Source organism: Canis aureus, chromosome 35 (genome assembly GCF_053574225.1).
Source record: "Canis aureus isolate CA01 chromosome 35, VMU_Caureus_v.1.0, whole genome shotgun sequence".
Classification (NCBI taxonomy): Eukaryota; Metazoa; Chordata; class Mammalia; order Carnivora; family Canidae; genus Canis; species Canis aureus.
In genome coordinates, this window is record NC_135645.1 from 26,086,102 (window position 1) to 26,107,375 (window position 21,274).

The 21,274-nt window shown below is 37.6% G+C and overlaps 1 protein-coding gene across 1 annotated transcript; it reads right to left on the reverse strand.

Moving 5' to 3' along the window:
- Positions 1 to 12,808: 12,808 nt before the first annotated feature.
- LOC144305348 (olfactory receptor 5K3-like) lies at positions 12,809 to 13,744 on the reverse strand. The gene has a single exon (XM_077884138.1). It carries the CDS (start codon positions 13,742 to 13,744, stop codon positions 12,809 to 12,811), a length of 936 nt encoding a protein of 311 aa, XP_077740264.1.
- Between the last annotated feature and the right edge of the window lie 7,530 nt (positions 13,745 to 21,274).

Consider the following 21,274-nt stretch of genomic DNA (forward strand, 5'->3'; position numbering starts at 1 on the left):
CTGGAAATCAGCATTTCCATGAATGTTCTTATATTTCCAAGAAGAATGCTTACCATGGACAAATTTTGTCATTGTGAATTCATGCATGAAGAGTGTACAGATCTAGGATACACATATTTGTTTCATTGTTGACATATATTTTTAGTTATTAGTTCCTCTATTAAAGATCCTTAAAATGAATTTAAAATCAATTTTCATATATACACATTTTTTTAACTGAGAAAAAATTTTTTCATATACTCTCCCAGTGGAGTGAATGCTTGAAAATAGAACATGACAGATAATTTAATTTTATATCTTAGGAATTGTATCAACATCAGTAACGATTAAGAAGAAGACCTTCCTTTATCTTAAAGAAAATTACTTTGGATATCCAAGGAAATAAATATCTCTATATTATCATCTCTCTCATTCCTTTTTCTCGTATTACATCCATTTCCATAAGAACTAACTTTGTCATGCCATCATTCCTGTCCATTTTTGCCCAGATTTCTAAGTCCTTTCTTTCTTTATGCAATACGTAGTTTACATATAATGCTACTTAATAAAGTTTATACTAAATGCCCCAGACCACACTGATTTTCACTTCCTGCAACCTCCAGTGTATCCCATATACCCACCACCCTCTAAGGTTGCTTCTGTATAATCTACAAGGCTATTTTTTTCATATATGATGCACAGTTTCCTTACTAGAATTGTAGACATTTGAGCATAGCTATGGCTTCTACTTCTTATACGAGTTGTTTCATGCTATAGAGAAGGAGCAATAGGATTCCAGTCCTAGCTTCATTCCAAAGGCCTGAGATGGGTGAACTTGTTGTCAGTGTACTACTGCTGATCCTCAGTTACCTCTTGGGTTTTTCAAATAGAGTCTGCTAATTTTGAAGAATAGCCTACAAAGGCAATTAGACAAAATTCATCATTAAAAAAATTTTATGAATCATCGTCTTATCTGAATTAACCTCACTACTATTTACCTGTTTCCTAAGAAACATAAATACAATTTTCTGAAATATGTCACAGTAGTTTAAAAGTTGATAACAATACGTTTGCCTGTATCTTTTAGTTTTGTAACACTTAGAAAAAGGGAAAAATCTTAAAGCTTAATGGGATTTTTGAGAACAAATTTTACTTTTCTCAAAGGCTATCTTCTATCTTTACTTAGTGATCCATTAGGATATATTGGCCAGTGTGTCTAATTATATGAATTCTATGGTCAAAATTGGTTTGTATTTCCCTAATTGAAATATCAAAATAAATGTGCAGGTGGACGTTATTCAGTATTAAAATATTAAAGCAAAGCGATTTGAGAACATAAGCAATGTTAGAAATAACTTTCAAGGTACTTGCCTAAATTATGTCATAGAGCTAAGCTGTGTTCTTACCTGTCTACTTTGAAGATTTATCTTATAATCAAGAAAAGGTCAGCATGAATTGAGTTTAAATCTCATTTCCCATAGCCTTCAGTTGAGAGAAGGGCTAGAAAGGTGAGAAGTTGAAATCTGTAAGCAATGAAAAATGCTGTTATTCAGATAAATAAATGATTATAGATGCTAATATTAAAAGTAAAACTACATTTGAATACTTCCATTACCTGAATGCTCCTAAAAACATTTTACAACATCACATTGCTTTTGTTATGGAGTTAAGTTCATAGAGTTTCAGAATATGAACTCTGATCTCAAAAACATTTGGGATTAAATAATGAAAATGCAGGACTACTAATAGGTCAGTGTCAATAATTATGTTCCTTACAAGGCAAAGTTAAATTTTCCATCAAATGCTTATGGGACTTCCCTGCAATGACATCAGTGTATTTCTATGGGGAGATGCAGTTTGCAAAACTTCTTACATGTATGACATAAATTAAAGCTGACCTGTGAGACAATGTGGGTAAAGTAAATGACCCTCACTGAGGTCAGTGAAGTGATTTGATGATCATCTTGCTGATTCTTATGTAAATGACATCATTTTCCAATTCTGATCCTTCCTAGTGCGTAACCTGTAAAATGAGCAGAAGAGAGTCAGGTTGGTTTGGACAGAGTACTGGGGAGATTTTGTGATTTTTTTGAAGCATTATTAACATCTGGAGAGGAGACTGGTAGGGTTAGCTAGGCTCATCAGCCCCTTCACTCTAAGTTGAATTTGTTCCCATGTGTTGCAAAACCCTCATGGAAATTTTGCTGTTACAACTTAACCCCACTATGAATATGATTGACTGAGTGGTTCTCTGTTCTTCTCAGTTGACCCCAATTCCTTTAGCTTTCTCATCTTGTTTTGCCCCCATCATTCCGCTAATCATAGAAATCTAACACATATTTAATATAATTTTACTTAGTAAAAACACTATGTATATAGTATGTCTATATTCAGTCACTAGTTTTCAAAGACCACCAGTAGCCTTAGATATAAGAGGGACTTTGTCTGATATGTTCATTCCTTCATTCCTAACACCCTAAACAGTCAAACTTTATAGAGCTAAGCAAATATTTGTTACAGGCATAAGATAATGACACTCCAGTCCCCAGGCATTAGCAATGGTCTCTCACTAGATTTCAAAGCAAATCCATTTATCCTAACTTGGAATTCCAGATGCTTCACAGTCAGCCTGTGTCTCATCTATCACCTTGCTTTCTTCCTCTCACCTCAGGGCACGTGGCAATGTGCATCCCTTACTGTCCTTCTGTGCAGTTTCGTCATGTAATTTGCTTATACAATTTCCCTCATCTGAAACTCCTTCTCCCTTTTCTTCCATCTCACTACGACTCATCCTTGAGTTCAAGTCATATCTCTCCATGAGGACTTTCCTAGGTCCTTTAAACAGAACTGAGTGTTCCTCTTCCTGATTTACATGATACTTACCTGCTTTTTATAATGAATGCATTCACCACTGTATCAAGTGTGCATCATATGTGTGTTGAGAGTAAAAGTCTCGACTAAATGTTCTTGTCACCAATCGTGTCATACATCTTTTGAGCACTTGATAACAAATGGAGCTAGTTCTTCAACACATGCTGCATTGATTGCTAATATTCCCATTGTGTTTGACTTTATCAAGTGCTTGCAATATGCATGGCACTGGAAAAGACAATGGGGAGTGTGTGCACAGGATGTGAAAATGGTGGGATAAATTCTTCTTAGTTTTAGATATGGCTCCTGACAAGAAACTCATAACTAGTGGGGGAGAAAACAGCATTTACATTGCTGACTAGTGTGCAGTTTAGGCTGTAACATTAAAAGTGCTTTTTTTTTTTTTTTTTTTTTTTTTACTGTTCTTCAGGATTTATTCAGACAAAGAAAATCAGGAAATGACAAATGTCAAGAGAACAGAAGGACTAATGAGACAAGGATGGAAGTAATAATAAAAAAAAACAAATATATAAGATCTTTCTACAAGGTCTTTTATAACTTCTCCTGTTAAATTTGAGGAAATTATCCCAAGATAGGAAGAGATCATTGATACAGAATGCCAGCTAACATATTCATTGACCCTATCATGCATTCATTCAAATGTCATCTACCACATATGATGTTAAAGAAAAAAGGCAAGAACCCTCCAGTGTATACACGGGAGATGTGGGAGTGGGGGAGGTGGTGGGAGAAAATACCTCCTGCAGCAGGTAAAGACAAAACATGCAAGCAGACACTTCCAAATCATGGAAGTCCTTTCCTAGGCAATATCTAGATCCCTTGGCTTTTATACTACTTCACTTCATCACGTTTCCAGGGCAGCTCTTATCTCAGAATGTGTGCTGCCCACTAGTATAAATCAGAGTTTCTCAAACCCTTTTTACTCTAGGTGAAAAGATTTCGTTTCGGAAATTTTAATTTCATATAACTTTCCAGGGTATGCAGTTAACAAGTGGTGAAGATCATGGGGAAAAGCATTAGGCTGAGGGAATCAAGTGTAAAAGCCTGGACTCTAAAAGCAACACCTAATTTAAAAGAAAGGGCAGGGGATCCGTGGGTGGCTCAGTGGTTTAGTGCCTGCCTTCGGCCCAGGGCTTGATCCTGGGGACCCAGGATTGAGTCCTATATCGGGCTCCCTGCATGGGGCCTGCTTCTCCCTCTGCCTGTCTCTCTCTCTCTCTCTCTCATGAATAAATAAATAAATCTTAAAAAAAATAAAAGAAAGGACAGTAAACTCGAGTGACTAAAGCTTACTCATGCATGATATAAGAGGACGTAACAGGTAATATAAAGAGAATGGGAAAATAGGTGGGACATAGCTCTATTGGATTCTTTCCCAGTTACTTTCTCTGTTCTGCCATTTCACTAACCCCCCTCCCTTCACCACCACGCCTAAGGCCACAAGCCCCTCTAATGCCAACCCAAAGGAATAATTATTTTCCTAACCACACGTAGTGTTTGGTGCTATCATAGTCTTCTCTGGCTTCTTAGGATAACCCTCCCTGCTTCTATAATCTTGATGGCTCCATCTCATTCTTTCCTGCTGGGTCATGTTTCTCCTTTTGCCCTTAATGATGCTTCTTTTTGATTGTATCCTAAACCTCCTCCTTCTTTTATTCTAGAATTTTCCCCATATTATCTCATCTACTCTTGTGCTTTCAACTGTCTTTCATCTACTGGTTGGTGGCTTCAGTAGAAGAGATATTTCAAACCATTCTGTTATATACTCATTTAGTAAGATCATTGTAATATGTTCTAAATATACATACTTACCTACAAATTAGGTTACCAGTATACTAAAATAGTATGTATTATAAAATATGAAAACAGAATTTTAAAAAGGAGTCTAAAGAAATGGCATTAATTTTTTTTGTATTTAATTAAACATTGTATACTCCCCTAACACTATTATTAATTAAATATTAATTAGAGTAAGAAAAAATCGTGTTATCTGTCTTATTTAAACTATAGCATAGTCTTGATATACAGCAATTCATGCACTTGCTTGAATCTATTTCCAAACATCTCTTAATATCCTACATATTTTGGTAATGCTCATATAATAAGTACATTTGTAGCATGTTCTCAATATATTTTGATATAGAAATTAGATAGACTACCACTATACTAAAATATTAAGTAATATGAATTATGAAAAGAGAAATTCAAAAATATCTAGAAAAAGAAATGTCATTAAAATGTTTAATTTTACATATTGATGCTATTAAAATATTGTTTCCTCCCCATTGGATGATTATTAATTAAATAATAATCAGATTCAGAGAAAAATATGATGTATGGCTCCTTATTTAAACTGTAGCATAGCATTGTGATACAGGATTTCAAGCACTTGCTTGAATCTTTTTCCAAACATCTCTAATATCCTACACATTTGGAAAGATACTAGAGACAGATGCATCTACCCAAATAAGAGAAGAATGGGAGTTTTTGTGTGTTTCAGAATAGGAAAGGGCTCTTCAGGAAGTCCACACTGAGTCAGGAGGCCAACAGTATTAGAAATATCTGAGGTCCAAAGAGACAGGAGGCTAATGGGAAGTTTATGGATAACTCTCATAGCACAATCATAACATATACCCTCCTGGTTTAAAGCAAGTTTTCTGAATTATTAAGTCTTCAAAAATAACTTCCCTGCTAGAGGAAGAGCTCCTAACTTAGGGACACAAGTGACCAAGAGGCCAGAATTGCCTTTGTGTTGTGGAATTTGTCAGACTAACAGGTATAAGTTTGAATGGGCCCAGGAGTAATTCATTAGAAGATGAGAGCAGCACATCCAAGGATCCGAATGAGGAGAGCCAGAGAATGCAATAGGCTGCACAAGCAGACAACCTAGACCTCTGTGTCCTGCTCCAGCACTGCACTGACCTCGTGCCCTCATCTCTCGTATCTGACTTCAAAGGCCAAGCTGGTCCTTCAGTAGCTTGGTATGCTGAGGCCAGCCCGGGTATAGTGCTGCTAGAGTATCCCTCCACCCAGGGTGACCTTAAAAGACAACCATAAGGGGAAATCCTCCCTTAGAGCAGTAGACTGATGACTATATCCATTGTACAGAAGAGAAGTGATCAGAGGTGAAAATATGTAAATTCCTAAAACAGGTGATCAGCTTGGATAGTGGTCAAGAGCCTAGAAGGAGACAGATTAAAAGGTCGGTGACCAGATGATCCGAGGAAAAGACATCTGATGGATCTACTGGAATGGATATGAAGTGTGGAGTTCTTCCTAATACATGCACAGTTATACCAGAGAGCATCTGCCACAGAAAATACACTAAAGCACCAAGAACACAGAATGACGGCCAGCTGAGGGCAACCAATTTGGTTCATCTGCCACCCAGTACTGGTAGAATGGGCACGTGAGGAAGCGCTAGAGAGGTTGGGATCGAGGCATGTATGTGCCTAATGGCATAGGCTACAGCTATCAAGGCCAGTCCAGCTGCTGTGTGTGCCAGGATTTAACTTGCCCGACACAGAGACACTTTGGAGCTCCCAGTAGGACAACATCCCTCAAGTCAGCCGCTGGGTGGCACGTTTGCTGCTATGAGCCTCTTCTTTGCTGAAGGGGGCAGAGACTCATCTTCATTGGAATCATCATGATCCAGACATGGGTCATCATTCCAACACGTAAGTGTTCAGGAGAATTCCTCTCCGAGGCTGGTAAAATGGTGCATAACGTTGCACTGGACCAAGAAATCTAGTTTGTAGTAAGGGCGGTGTGGTGCTGGGCAGTGATAAACACCCTGGTTCTATTCCTACTACCTGGATACTGCTGGTTAATGAGTTAATAAAATGCCTTTCGAAGGTACAATTACAATATCAGGCCTCTGTCCTCCAGGGTGCACTTGATGTAGGAAATCAGTGACCACAATATGGTGCATGTGTTGGGTAGACTGAATACCTCAATACAGGAATTCTCGTGTGATCTCCTGGGGAGGTTGCAATCTTGTTCCCACATCCCTGAGCTGTGTGTGCTTAGAGGTCCTGATACTCAGCACAGATATGTTCTTGCAGAGGATGTAACAGGGATCCCACTGTACAGAAAGGTCCAGCCGCCAGCCAGTCACTTTAGATTCTCTTCCAAGAAACCAACAAGCAAGGAAGGAATCCAGAAGGATTACAAGGGCCATTGACTCTCATCAGGAGGAGTTAGGGCTGCTATTATGCATGGGAGCAGGAAAAAAAATATGTTTGGCATTCAGGTGGTCCCTAGGCATCTGTTTGCACTCCCTTGTTCAACAGTAAATAGACAAATACAAGCACCGGGACTGAAAAGGTCATGGTGGTGATACCCTCAGATTCCATGGGCATGAATCTGGATCATCTCCCTCTGTTTGTCACCACAACTAGTAGAGGGATTAGGAGAAGGATGTGGCAATCAAAGAAAGGAGAAGATAGATCTTAGTGGGGTCCTGTGATTAGCTGTAACCATGGATCTGCAGGTGTCCTTGTAAAATTCTCCAGCACAAGAAAAGAACCAAATCCTGGTGGGGCTCTCCCTAGAGGTTATTATAAGAAATGAGTAGGTTTAAGTAGTACAAGTGGTGGCCAACGATGGATCCATGGTTCACAGCCAAGATCCCCACAGTAAGAATGCCAGTAGCTGATAGTTCTTACATGAATGCCTTATCAGGAAGTAGGCTCATATAAAGTTAATTGTCTTATGAAGTTCATGTTTGTACTTTGCAGTTAACCCATATGCAATGACTGTTCCATGGACAGTATAAATACCAGGTCCCCGTCTTTGGCCTGGGAACTTCAAAGGGACATCCCCAATCTCCACTTCTCCACCAGATTGGCTAAGGTCTTTGTTGTGGTTATGGTCAGCTCATCCTTTTGACCCAATCTTACTTCCTTCACTCCGTCAGTAATTATTGTGCCTGAGAGCATTCTCCACAGACTTCTTCCTTGCCCACCTTCCTCTCAGATTTGGTGTTTTGTTTTGTTTTTTGATATGTCAACAAGTTGCTACAGAAACAAAGAAAATCTCAGATCAGAGACAGAACTAAACCTACCCCTCAAAGATAGGCCTAGTATTAAAGAAATAGTGTATCAGTTTATCAACAGAGAATACTATTCCCAAAGTCCTAAGTTAGTAAGTTGTACCCTCACCTCTGCTAAACAGAATCAACTCTCATTACTGATCCAGAAAAAAAGTAATCCTTTTATATTAGGAAAAAATAGATTACACACTCACAAAACAATTATAAATAGAAAACTGAAAATATGAATATTAATATTTCATTTGTTGAAAATCAAATGATTTCTCAATACTTTCAAAGATATCAAAAACAAGAAATGTCTAAGAAACCATCAGAGATACGTGAGAGGGGCCTAAAGAGAGGTGATGACTAAATATAAAGAGATATGCTAAATGGGATTCTGGACAGAAGGATGCTAGATTAAACTAAGGAAATATGAGTAAAGTATGAATTTCACTTCATCAAAATGTATCAATATTGGCTCATTCATTATATCATTGGTACTACACGGGTGTAGGGTATTAATAATATGGAAAAATGGGTCATCATATGGAAATTCTCCATACTATCTTTATTATTTTCTGCAAATCCAAAACTGTTTGAAAAAAATTGTTTTAATGTATTAAAAGTCTTTGAGTTATGGTTCTTATTTCTCAGAATGAAGCCAGAGAGCAGTTAGGGGAAAACAGTCCCTGTTTTCTGTTTCCAGTTACAATAATTGATTCAAATAATTGTCATTAGAGCTTAAACTGTTGATGAAAAATTGTTAGGGAACAGGAAATTCACATGGTGTCAATGTATCACCCTCCAGATTAGATTATTTAATAGGAAGGAAATAACTTATCATTTCTGTAGAAAAAGTTGATGGTACCACCTTAACGACATAATCAGTGTATGGCGCCAGTTAAGACGTTTGATATTATAGGCCTCATGACAGGAGGAGGAAAATAGTACAGTTGTGGTTGCTGAATGATTTAATTTAAATCTAATCTAGAGGAAACATCAAGAAAATAGAGATGGTGGGATATTTTACATGATGTCTGATACAAATTTTTAAAAATTTTAAATATCATGAAAGAAAAAAGGCAAGAAGTTTCTTCTATGTTAGAGGAATTTAAAGAATGATAACAAAGTGAATTGAATTCTGAAAAAAGTAGATTAGTATCAAGAACAATTTGGGAAAATTGGGAAAAATTTTAATATGAACACCATATTAGATGATGTTAAAGTCCTTTAGGATGATAATTAATTGAGAGGCTGCCTGGGTAGCTCAGTTGGTTAAACATCTGCCTTCAGCTCAGGTCATAAACTTTGGGTCCTGGATCAAGCCCCACATGCCTCAGACTCCCTGCTCAATGGGGAGCTTCTTCCCCTGTGCTCTTCCCCATTTACCACTCCCACTCACTTGTGCTTGCTCCCTGTCTCTCTCAAATCAATAGATAAATCTTTAAAAAAAGATATGACCATGTTGGAAATTTCTGTGTTCTTTAAAGATATATGTTGAAGAATTTATGAGGAAACTGTCATTATCTCATCACATATGAATATACACATACACATACACGGATCAAAGAAAATAAATAAATAAATAAATAAATAAATAAATAAATACTATATGTATGTGTGTATATATATATACATATATATATATATATATACATACACACATTTGCAGGTGGATAACTGGGTCAATGAGCTGAAATGTTAATACTTAATAATCTTGGTTTAAAAAAAGTCATGGACATTCTCTCAACGTTTTTGTAGTTTTGAAAGTTTTCAAAGTAAATCTGGAGGCTAAGATCATTGATTCACATGTTTCTTGACTCTACCCTCTCTCTGCCCTCTTTAAGCTTGGTTTCCTGAAAGGTTTCCTCTCTTGCTACTTTATTTCGCTATGTTGCATTTCATATCGTTTAGCGTGTAAAAACATGAACTTTGGATTTGATGTCTAGATTTTATCCCTGTGTTCCACCTTAATAATAATATGGACTAATTATGAAACCTCTTTGTTCTCCATTTTTCTCAGTGGGGTATAGGAAACTAAAATACAGAAATAAAAGTTAAAAATGTAATATATGTGTGAATAAATGGATACTGATGAAACACTATGTGTAAGCTAAAAGGGTGTCTGAGAATTAATTTAAATTAAAATATAAAATGAGACATGAGGCGAGAGACATGAATCAGATAATATTTATTCAGTTGCAATAAAAGCATTTTTTCCACACAAGCTTAGCAGTAAGAAGATCTATTGGATTCTGGAACCAGAAAGGCTGGTTGATTACAGTGACGCTGGGTCTGTTTCTCTGTGATTCCCTCAGCTATGCCCTCCTTTGTGTTTTGACTTCATCTCCAGGTTGGATTCTCTCTTGACGGCCAGATGGAAGTAGACTGTGCCAGATTTCATGTCCATACAGCATGACATTCATACGAAGAAAGACTCCCTCTTTTGGTGGATCTCTTTTAAAATAAAGGAAATATATATCCCAGAAACTTCCACAAATTCACTTCTTTAGTCTCATTGGCCCCAAATAAGTCACATACTGTTCCCTTAAAGGCCCTTTAGGCTTCAGTGTTGCTAAGGGTTGGAAGAGGGTGGTGCAGAAATACATAACAAAATCTGTGGTATTCCTGGAAAAAGGAAAGGGATTCAGGTATGTGAGTCTAACAAGTAAAACTATCTTCTAATATAGAGAGTGTATACAAAGGAAAAACATTCATCTATCTCAGGCATCTGGATTTTGTTATGTTCCTAAAAAAATGTGTTTAGGATCAGAGACTCCTAACTCTAGGAAGTGAACAAGGGGTATTGGTAGGGGAGGTGGGCGGGGGGTTGGGGTGACTGGGTGATGGGTGCTTAGGGGGGCAATGGAGGGATAAGCACTGGGTGTTATGCTATATATTGGCAAATTGAACTCCAATAAAAAAAAGTGTTTAGGAAACTCTAGAGCCTTGTTTCTGTGAGTTATATCTCACAGTATGTACAGTTAGAAATGAAAACTAAGAAATTAAAAATTATTTATGGACTTGTGCAAAAAAAATAAAAACCTGTTATAGATTAACTTAATTATTTCAAAATATATTAAAGGAAATGGTTAGCGAATGGTTCAATGTGTCAGGTCCCTTTTAAAGTATTAGTATCAGTCATGATTAGGTTGGTATTCACAGGAAGATCTTCATTTTATTATCTAGTAGTTACCATTTTTTCTTTAAAATGTTGCTTATATCAGTGCACTCCTCTCCTTTTATCCTCCAGTTTCAGTCTCAACATCTAAGATATGAATTCTTGAAGTTAGCCTCATTGCTTCCACTTTCAACGAATCAATTAACAAATTAGTTTTCTGAAAAATGCAATTACCCAGGTCTAGGAAGAATTTGGTGTCTGATGTCTCTGAGATACATTCAGATTCCTTAGGTGGCATTTAAGATTCTCAGTAACCCAATGGGCTTTCCCTCTCATTTCCCATATTCAACAACAGCTCATAACAATAGTTGTGGCAGCTTTCTGACTCTGTCCATGGTTCACCTGCTTCACCCCTGTTCCCAGTGCCATAGTTATTTCCATAAACATTGACTGTGGTCATACTCATTTCTTTTTGCCTCCAGACATCATTTCTAAAAGATCATTTTTAAGGCACATCTTACGTCTTATTCTGCATAAGGACTAAGTACCCCAGGCTACAAGGATCTCCATCTTTGAAACTGTCAAGCAGCATTAATACAAAATGTAGCTCAATATGAGTACCTGGATGAACTTTAGCAGGCATCTCAATGTCCAAAGTTATGAGATTTTTACTGAGAAAAAGCATGAAGAATTATGTATAACCAGTTGTTAGGTAATCTATAGGAAGGGTCTTCTTTGTGCCTACCAGGTCACGTGTTCTCAGTAAATTATTCTTTCCTTTCCTATTTGCAAATATAAGTGATCGATAAATATTTTTGTTTAGGTATTTAGAATTTTTACCATTTTGTGCCTCACTGATGCTTTACAGCATCTCAGAGCCTTTTGTTAATGCTGAGAGTAGAGCAGTAGTTTACATGCAGTTCTGAGGATTTCCAGTAATAAACAAGTAATATCAGTGAAAAAACCTTTCATTTAGTTTAATATGTTCAGGATTACCGTCCATTTTTGATGGGTACCTAGTCATAACACGTGAAAATTTCAAAGTCCATATGAATTTCAGTGTAAATACCATGTACTTCATCTACAGATTGATAAATCACCAGTAGAGAAAGATGAAAATAGTTTTTTAATACATTTTTGTTAGTATTCTTTTCTCTTTTTTGATATTTTAAATTATAAATTATATATAATAAATTTTTTACTTTTAAGGATAAAAATTATCTTTTTACCGTAGACATTCTGAGTGAATTGATAGTAAAATGTATTCTCCTGAATCAACTCAAAGAAGATTAAGAATCAAATATATACAATTTACTTGTGACACATGACATTAAGAAGGGATTAATTATTGATAATTTGGAAGGTGTCAGAGTTTGTCAGATTATGGTTTGGAATTCCAAAATTATTTGTCAACATTAATAAATGGAAGTGATCTTTACATATAATGACTTGTACTCCTAGTTTTTGTGGAAAATTGTAACTCACTACACTTTGAAAGAATTAGTTACTACTTTAGCTAATTTTATTGTGACACTGTTTGTGAGCTCAAGAATAATGATTTAGTTCATTCTTGCTGGGAACTAGAAGCTTAGATTTTGAAATACTTTGTAACAGAATGTCTCCTTACTGAACTTCTTTATTTGACTCCTATACTGTCATGTTTTAGTAATTTAATATTTTATGCACAAAGTGGTCGTTTTCTACTTTCTCAACTCTGTCATTCAAAAAAAATAATTTTCTCAAATTTAATTTTCCACAAGGGAGGATATTTCTTTTAAGTGTCAAAAATTTTTCCTTATGTTTTTTTTCATAGCATTTATTACTTCCTTATTTCGTAGACTATAAATAAAAGGGTTTAATAAAGGGATTACTAGAGTATAAAAAATAGCAACAGATATATCTTTATCCTCTTCTTTAACTGAATTTGGTCGAACGTACACAAAGAGAAGAGAACCGTAGAACATTGAGACAGAGAGAAAGTGAGATGCACAAGTAGATAAGGCTTTGCCTCTTCCCTCTTTGGATTTCATTTTGAAAATCATGAAAAGGATGCAGAGATAAGAGATTATGACTACAATAATAGAGAACACTAGAACTGAGCCTGAAAATATAAATATCAACAATTCATTGATATAAGGGTCAACACAGGAGAGTTTGAATAATGGAAGAACATCACAAAAAAAGTGATTAATCTGATGAGACCTACAGAAAGTTAACCGAAAGAGAAGCCCAATATAAATTACGGGATGGAGATTTCCGGGTATGTAGGCCACTGCAGTCATCTGAAGGCAGAGCTTCTTTGACATCAGGGTGTGGTACTGCAGTGGGCTGCAGATGGCCACATAGCGGTCATAGGCCATTGCTGCCAGGAGAAAGCAGTCTGTAGTTTCAGCAAGGCACAGAAAATAAAATTGTGCCATGCATTCATAGAGGGAAATCATTCTGTCCTTCGAAAAGAAATTCTCTAACATCTTGGGGGTAATGGCACAGGCACAACAGGAATCCATTAGAGCCAGGTTGCCCAGAAAGATGTACATGGGTGTGTGAAGGCGACGCTCCATAAGGATCAATGCCACCAGGCCCAGATTCCCCACCATGGTGATCAGATAGATAGTGAGAAACACCACAAACAGAACGGTCTTCAACTTTGGGTGATCCGTAAATCCTATGAGAATAAATTCAGTTGTCAAGGAGTAATTATCTTCAGTCATATCCATGTTCTCTGTGGAGATAGGAATCCTGGAGATACAAGAGTGTCATTTAGGGTATGTATAGTTTTCCTTCCAAATTTTCTTTCTACAACAAAGAGAGGTGTTCTTCAAACCTCTCTTACCCTCTCTGGATACAGACACATAAACATAAAAGATACCCATTCCCCTAAAATGTCAGCTTCATAAGCTCAACCCTGGAAATCAGCATTCCCATGAATATTCTTATATTTCCAAGAAGAATGCTTACCATGGACAAATTTTGTCATTGTAAATTCATGCATGAAGAGTGTACAGATCTAGGGTACACATATTTGTTTCATTGTTGACATATAATTTTAGTTATCAGTTTCTCTATTAAAGATCCTTAAAATGAATTTAAAATCAATTTTCATATATACACATTTTTTTTAACTGAGAAAGAAGTTCTTCATATACTATCCTAGTGGAGTGAATGCTTGAAAATAGAACATGACAGATAATTTAATTTTATATCTTAGGAATTGTATCAGCATCAGTAACGATTAAGAAGAAGACCTTCCTTTATTAAAGAAAATTACTTTGGATATCCAAGGAAATAAATATCTCTATATTATCATCTCTCTCATTCCTTTTTCTTGTATTACATCCATTTCCATAAGAACTAACTTTGTCATGCCATCATTCCTGTCCATTTTTGCCCAGATTTCTAAGTCCTTTCTTTCTTTATGCAATACATAGTTTACATATAATGCTACTTAGTAAAGTTCATACTAAATGCCCCAGACCACACTGATTTTCACTTCCTGCAACCTCCAGTGTATCCCGTATACCCACCACCCTCTAAGGTTGCTTCTGTATAATCTACAAGGCTATTTTTTTCATATATGATGCACAGTTTCCTTACTAGAATTGTAGACATTTGAGCATAGCTAGGGCTTCTACTTCTTATAGGAGTTGTTTCATGCTATAGAGAAGGAGCAGTAGGATTCCAGTCCTAGCTTCATCCAAAGGCCTGAGATGGGTGAACTTTCTGTAAGTGTACTAGTACTGATTCAGAGTAACCTCTTGGGTTTTTCAAATAGAGTCTGCTAATTTTGAAGAATAGCCTACAAAGGCAATTAAGAAAATTCATCATTGAAAAATTTTATGAATCATTGTCTTATCTGAATTAACCTCACTACTATTTACCTGTTTCCTAAGAAACATAAATACAATTTTCTGAAATATGTCACAGTAGTTTAAAAGTTGATAACAATACGTTTGCCTGTATCTTTTAGTTTTGTAACACTTAGAAAAAGAGAAAAATCTTAAAGCTTAATGGGATTTTGAGAACAAATTTTACTTTTCTCAAAGGCTATCTTCTATCTTTACTTAGTAAAGATATCTTCTATCTTTACTTTATCTTCTATCTTTACTTAGGATATATTGGCCAGTGTGTCTAATTATATGAATTCTATGGTCAAAATTGGTTTGTATTTCCCTAATCAAAATATCAAAATAAATGTGCAGGTGGACATTTTCCGGGATTAAAATATTAAAGCAAAGCCATTTGAGAACATAAGCAATGTTAGAAATAACTTTCAAGGTACTTGCCTAAATTATGTCATAGAGCTAAGCTGTGTTCTTACCTGTCTACTTTGAAGATTTATCTTATAATCAAGAAAAGGTCAGCATGAATTGAGTTTAAATCTCATTTCCCATAGCCTTCAGTTGAGAGAAGGGCTAGAATGATAAGTTGAAATCTGTAAGCAATGAAAAAAATACTAAGTTATTCAGATAAATAAACAATTAGAGATGCTAATATTAAAAGTAAAACTACATTTGAATACTTCCATTACCTGAATGCTCTGGAGAGAGAACATATATAACATCACATTGCTTTTGTTATGGTGTTAAGTTCATAGAGTTTCAGAATATGAACTCTGATCTCAAAAACATTTGGGATTAAATAATGAAAATGCAGGACTACAAATAGGTCCGTGTCAATAATTATGTTCTTTACAATGCAAAGTTAAATTTTCCATCAAATGCTTATGGGACTTCCCTGCAATGACATCAGTGTATTTCTATGGGGAGATTCAGTTCGTAAAACATATTAGCTGTATGACATAAATTAAGCTGACCTATGAGACAATGAGAGTAAAGTAAATGACCCTCACTGAGGTCAGTGAGGTCATTTGATGATCATCTTGCTGATTCTTATGTAAATGACATCCTTTTTACAATTCTGATCTTTCCCATGTGTAATCTGTAAAAAGAGCAGAAGAGAGTCTCAGGTTGGTTTGGACAGAGTACTGGGGAGATTTTGTGATTTTTTTGAAGCATTATTAACATCTGGAGAGGAGACTGGTAGGGTTAGCTAGGCTCATCAGCCCCTTCACTCTAAGTTGAATTTGTTCCCATGTGTTGCAAAACACTCATGGAAATTTTGCTGTTACAACTTAACCCCACTATGAATATGATTGACTGAGTGGTTCTCTGTTTTTCTCAGTTCACCCCAATTCCTTTATCTTTCTCACCTTGTTTGCCCCTTCATTCCACTCACTAATCATAGAAATATAGCATATATTCAATAAAATTTTACTTAGTAAAAACACTGTGTATATAGTATGTCTATATTCAGTCACTAGTTTCCAAAAACCACCAGTAGCCTTAGACATAAGAGGGGATTTGTTTGATATGTTCATTCCTTCATTCCTAACACCCTAAACAGTCAAACTTTATAGAGCTAAGCTAATATTTGTTCCATGTATAAGAGAATGGCACTCTACTGCTCAGGCATTAGCAATGGTCTCTCACTAGGTTTCAAAGCAAATCCATTTTTCTCATTTCAGAATTCCAGATGCTTCACAGTCAGCCTGTGTCTCATCTATCACCTTGCTTTCTTCCTCTCGCCTCACGGCACTTGGCTACGTGCATCCCTTACTGTCCTTCTGTGCAGTTTCGTCATGTAATTTGCTTATACAATTTCCCTCATCTGAAACTCCTTCTCCCTTTTCTTCCATCTCACTACGACTCATCCTTGAGTTCAAGTCAGATCTCTCCATGAGGACTTTCCTAGGTCCTTTAAATAGAACTGAGTGTTCCTCTTCCTGATTTACATGATACTTACCTGCTTTTTATAATGAATGCATTCACCACTGTATCAAGTGTGCATCATATGTGTGTTGAGAGTAAAAGTCTCGACTAAATGTTCTTGTCACCAATCGTGTCATACATCTTTTGAGCACTTGATAACAAATGGAGCTAGTTCTTCAACACATGCTGCATTGATTGCTAATATTCCCATTGTGTTTGACTTTATCAAGTGCTTGCAATATGCATGGTACTGGAAAAGACAATGGGGAGTGTGTGCACAGGATGTGAAAATGGTGGGATAAATTCTTCTTAGTTTTAGATATGGCTCCTGACAAGAAGCTCATAACTAGTAGGGGAGAAAACAGCACTTACATTACAAAAAAAAAAAAGTGTTTTTTTTTGTGTGTGTGTGTGGCTGTTCTTCAGGATTTATTCAGACAAAGAAAATCAGGAAATGACAAATGTCAAGAGAACAGAAGGACTAATGAGACAAGGATGGAAGTAATAAAAAAAACAAATATATAAGATCTCTTTCTACAAGGTCTTTGATAAATTCTCCCATTAAATTTGAGGAAATTATCCCAAGATAGGAAGAGATAATTGATACAGAATGCCAGCTAACATATTCATTGACCCTATCATGCATTCATTCAAATGTCATCTACCACATATGATGTTATACAAAAAAGACAAGGACCTTCCAGCGTATACACGGAAGATGTGGGAGTGGGGAGGTGGTGGGAGAAAATACCTCCTGCACCAGGTAAAGACAAAACATGCAAGCAGACACTTCCAAATCATGGAAGTCCTTTCCTAGGCAATATCTAGATCCCTTGGCTTTTATACTACTTCACTTCATCACGTTTCCAGGGCAGCTCTTATCTCAGAATGTGTGCTGCCCACTAGTATAAATCAGAGTTTCTCAAACCCTTTTTACTCTAGGTGAAAAGATTTCCTTTCGGATACTTTAATTTCAGATAACTTTCCAGGGTATGCAGGTAGCAAGTGGTGAAGATTATGGGGGAAAAGCATTAGGCTGAGGGAATCAAGTGTAAAAGCCTGGACTCTAGGGGATCCCTGGGTGGTGCAGTGGTTTGGCGCCTGCCTTTGGCCCAGGGCGCGATATTGGAGACCCGGGATCGAGTCCCATGTCGGGCTCCCGGTGCATGGAGCCTGCTTCTCCCTCTGCCTATGTCTCTGTTTCTCTCTCTCTCTCTCTCTCTCTCTCTCTGTGTGTGACTATCATAAATAAATAAAAATTAAAAAAAAAAAAAGCCTGGACTCTAAAAAGCAACACCTAATTTAAAAGTAAGGACAGGGGATCCCTGGGTTGCTCAAGAAGTTTAATGCCTGCCTTCGGCCCAGGGCATGATCCTGGAGTCCTGGGATCGAGTCCTGCATCGGGCTCCCTGCATGGGGCCTGCTTCTCCCTCTGCCTGTGTCTCTGCCTCTCTCTCTCTCTCTCTCTCTCTCTCTCATAAATAAATAAATAAATCTTTTTAAAAAATAAAAGAAAGGACAGTAAACTCACATGACTAAAGCTTACTCATGCATGATATAAGAGGATGTAACAGGTAATATAAAGAGAATGGGAAAATAGGTGGGACGATGCTCTATTAGATTTTTTCCCATTTACTTTCTCTGCTCTGCCATTTCACTAGCCCCCTTCCCTTCACCACCACGCCTAAGGCCACAATCTAGAGGAAGAGCTCTTAACGTTGGGACACCAAGTGACCAAGTGGTCAGAATTGCCTTCGTGAGGTGGAATTTGTCAGACTAACAGGTATAAGTTTCAATACGCCCAGGAGTAATTCATTAGAAGATGAGAGCAGCACATCCAAGGATCTGAATGTGCAGAGCCAGAGAATGCAATAGGCTACACAAGCAGAGAACCTAGACCTCTGGGTCATCCTCTAGCACTGCACTGACTTTGTGCCCTCATGTCATGTGTCAGACTTCAAAGGACAAGCTGGTCCTTCAGTAGCTTGGTATGTTGATGCCAGCCCGGGTATAGTGCTGCTAGAGTATCCCTCCACCAGGGCGACCTTAAAAGACAACCATAAGAGGAAATCCTCCCTTATCGCAGTAGACTGATTGCCTATATCCATTGTACAGAAGAGAAGTGATCCAAGGTGAGAATATGTAAATTCCTAGGACAGGAGAACAGCTTGGATAGTGGTCAAGAACCTAGAGGGAGACGGATTAAAGGGTCAGTGAACAGATGATCTGAGGAAAAGCCATCTGAATGGATCTACTGGAAAGGATATGAAGTGTGGAGTTCTTCCCAATACATGTACAGTTATACCAGAGAGAATCTGCCATGGAAAATACACTAAAGCACCAAGAACACAGAATGACAGCCAGCTGAGGGCAACCAATTTGGTTCATCTGCCACCCAGTACTAGTAGAATGGGCACGTGAAGGTAGTGCTAGAGAGCCTAGGATCGAGGCATGTGTATGTCAAATGGCATAGGCTGCAGCTACCAAGGCCAGTCCAGCTGCTGTGTGTGCCAGGATCTAACTTGCCAGACACAGAGACACTTTGGAGCTCCCAGTAGGACAACATCCCTCAAGTCAGCCGCTGGGTGGCATGTTTGCTGCTTGAGCCTCTTCTTTGCTCTAGGGGGCAGAGTATCATCTTCATTGGAATCATCATGATCCACATATGGGTCATCATTCCAACACGTAAGTGTTCAGCAGAATTCTTCTCTGAGTCTGGTGAAATGGTGCATAACGTTGCACTGGACCAAGAAATCTAGTTTGCAGTAAGGGCGGTGTGGTGCTGGGTAGTGATTGACACCCTGGTTCCATTCTAATTCCTACCACCTGGACACTGCTGGTTAATGAGTTGATAAAATGCCTTTCGAAGGTATAATTACAATGTCCGGCCTCTGTCCTCCAGGGTGCACTCTAACTAGGAACTCCATGGCCACAATATGGAGCCATGTCTTCAGTAGATTGAATATCTCAATCCAGGAATTCTCATGTGATCTGGTATGGTTGTAATCTTGTTCCCACTTCCCTGAGCTGTGTGAATTTAGAGGTCCTGATACTCAGTGCGGATATGTTCTTGCCAGCGGATGTAACAGGGATCCCACTGTACAGAAAGGCCCAGCTGCCAGCCAGTCACTTTAGATTCTCTTTCCGAAAAACAACAAGCAAGGAAAGGAATCCAGAAGGATTACAAGGGCCACTGACAGTCATCAGGAAGAGTTAGGGCTGCTATTATGATGGCAGCAGGGAAAAAATATGTTTGGCATTCAGGTGGTCCCTAGGCATTGGTTTGTACTCCCTTGTTCAACAGTAAATAGAAAAATACAAGCACTGGTATTGAAAAGGTCATGGTGGTGATACCCTCAGATTCCATGGGGGCATGAATCTGGATCATCTCCCTCTGTTTGTCACCTCAGCTAGTAGAGGGATTAGGAGAAGGTGATGGGAATTAAAGGATGGAGAAGATAGATCTTAGTGGGTCATGAGATTAGCTGTAACAGTGGGTCTGCAGGTGTCCCATTCACCTTCATCTTGTAAAATTCTCCAGCACATGAAAAGAATGAAATTGCCGTGGGTTCCCAGAGGTTATTATAAGAAATGAGTAGGTTTAAGTAGTACAAATGGTGGCCAGTGATGGATCCATGGTTCACAGCCAAGATCCCCACAGTAAGAATGCCAGTAGCTGATAGTTCTTAAACGAATGCCTTATCAGGAAGTAGGCTCATATAAAGTTAATTGTCTTATGAAGTTCGGGTTCGGGCCTTCGAGGTAACCTGTATGAAATGACTGTTCCATGGAAAGTATAAATTCCAGGTCTGAGTCAGGCCTGGGAATTTCAAAGGGACATCCCCAATCTCCACTTCTCCACCAACTGCCTAAGGTCTTTGTTGTGGCTATGGTCAGCTCAGCCTTCTGCCCCAATCTTACTTCCTTTACTCTGTCAGTAATTATTGCGCCGAGAGCATCTCCAATTGACTTCTTCCATGCCCACCTGAGTCTCAGACTTGGTGTTTTGATATGTCAAGCAAGTTGCTACAGAAACAAAAGAAAATCCCAGGTCAGAAACACAGCTAAACCTACCCCTCAAAGAATAACCGTATATTAAAGACATAGTGTATCAGTATAGCAACAGAGAAGACTTTTCTCAAAGTCATAAGTTAGTAAGATGTAGCGTCACCTCTGCTAAACAGAATCAACTCTCATTACTCTTCCAGAAAAAATGTAGACTTTTCAATTTTGGAAGAAAAATAGAAGACTGTATATCCAAGAAACAAATATAAGAAGAAAGTGAAATATGAATAGAATTGTTTCATTTGTTGGAAATCAAAAACCAGGAATGTCTGAGAAACCGTCACAGATATGTGAGGGAGCCTAGAGAGGTGATGACTAAATTAAAAGTGACATGCTAGATGGTATTCTGGACTGAAGAATGCTAGAGTGTCAATTTCACCTCATCATAATGTATCAATATTGGCCCTTTCATTA

Bases quoted from the DNA above. Each gene is read 5' to 3' on its own strand.
- LOC144305348 (XM_077884138.1), bottom strand. From the start codon at position 13,744: ATGGATATGACTGAAGATAATTACTCCTTGACAACTGAATTTATTCTC.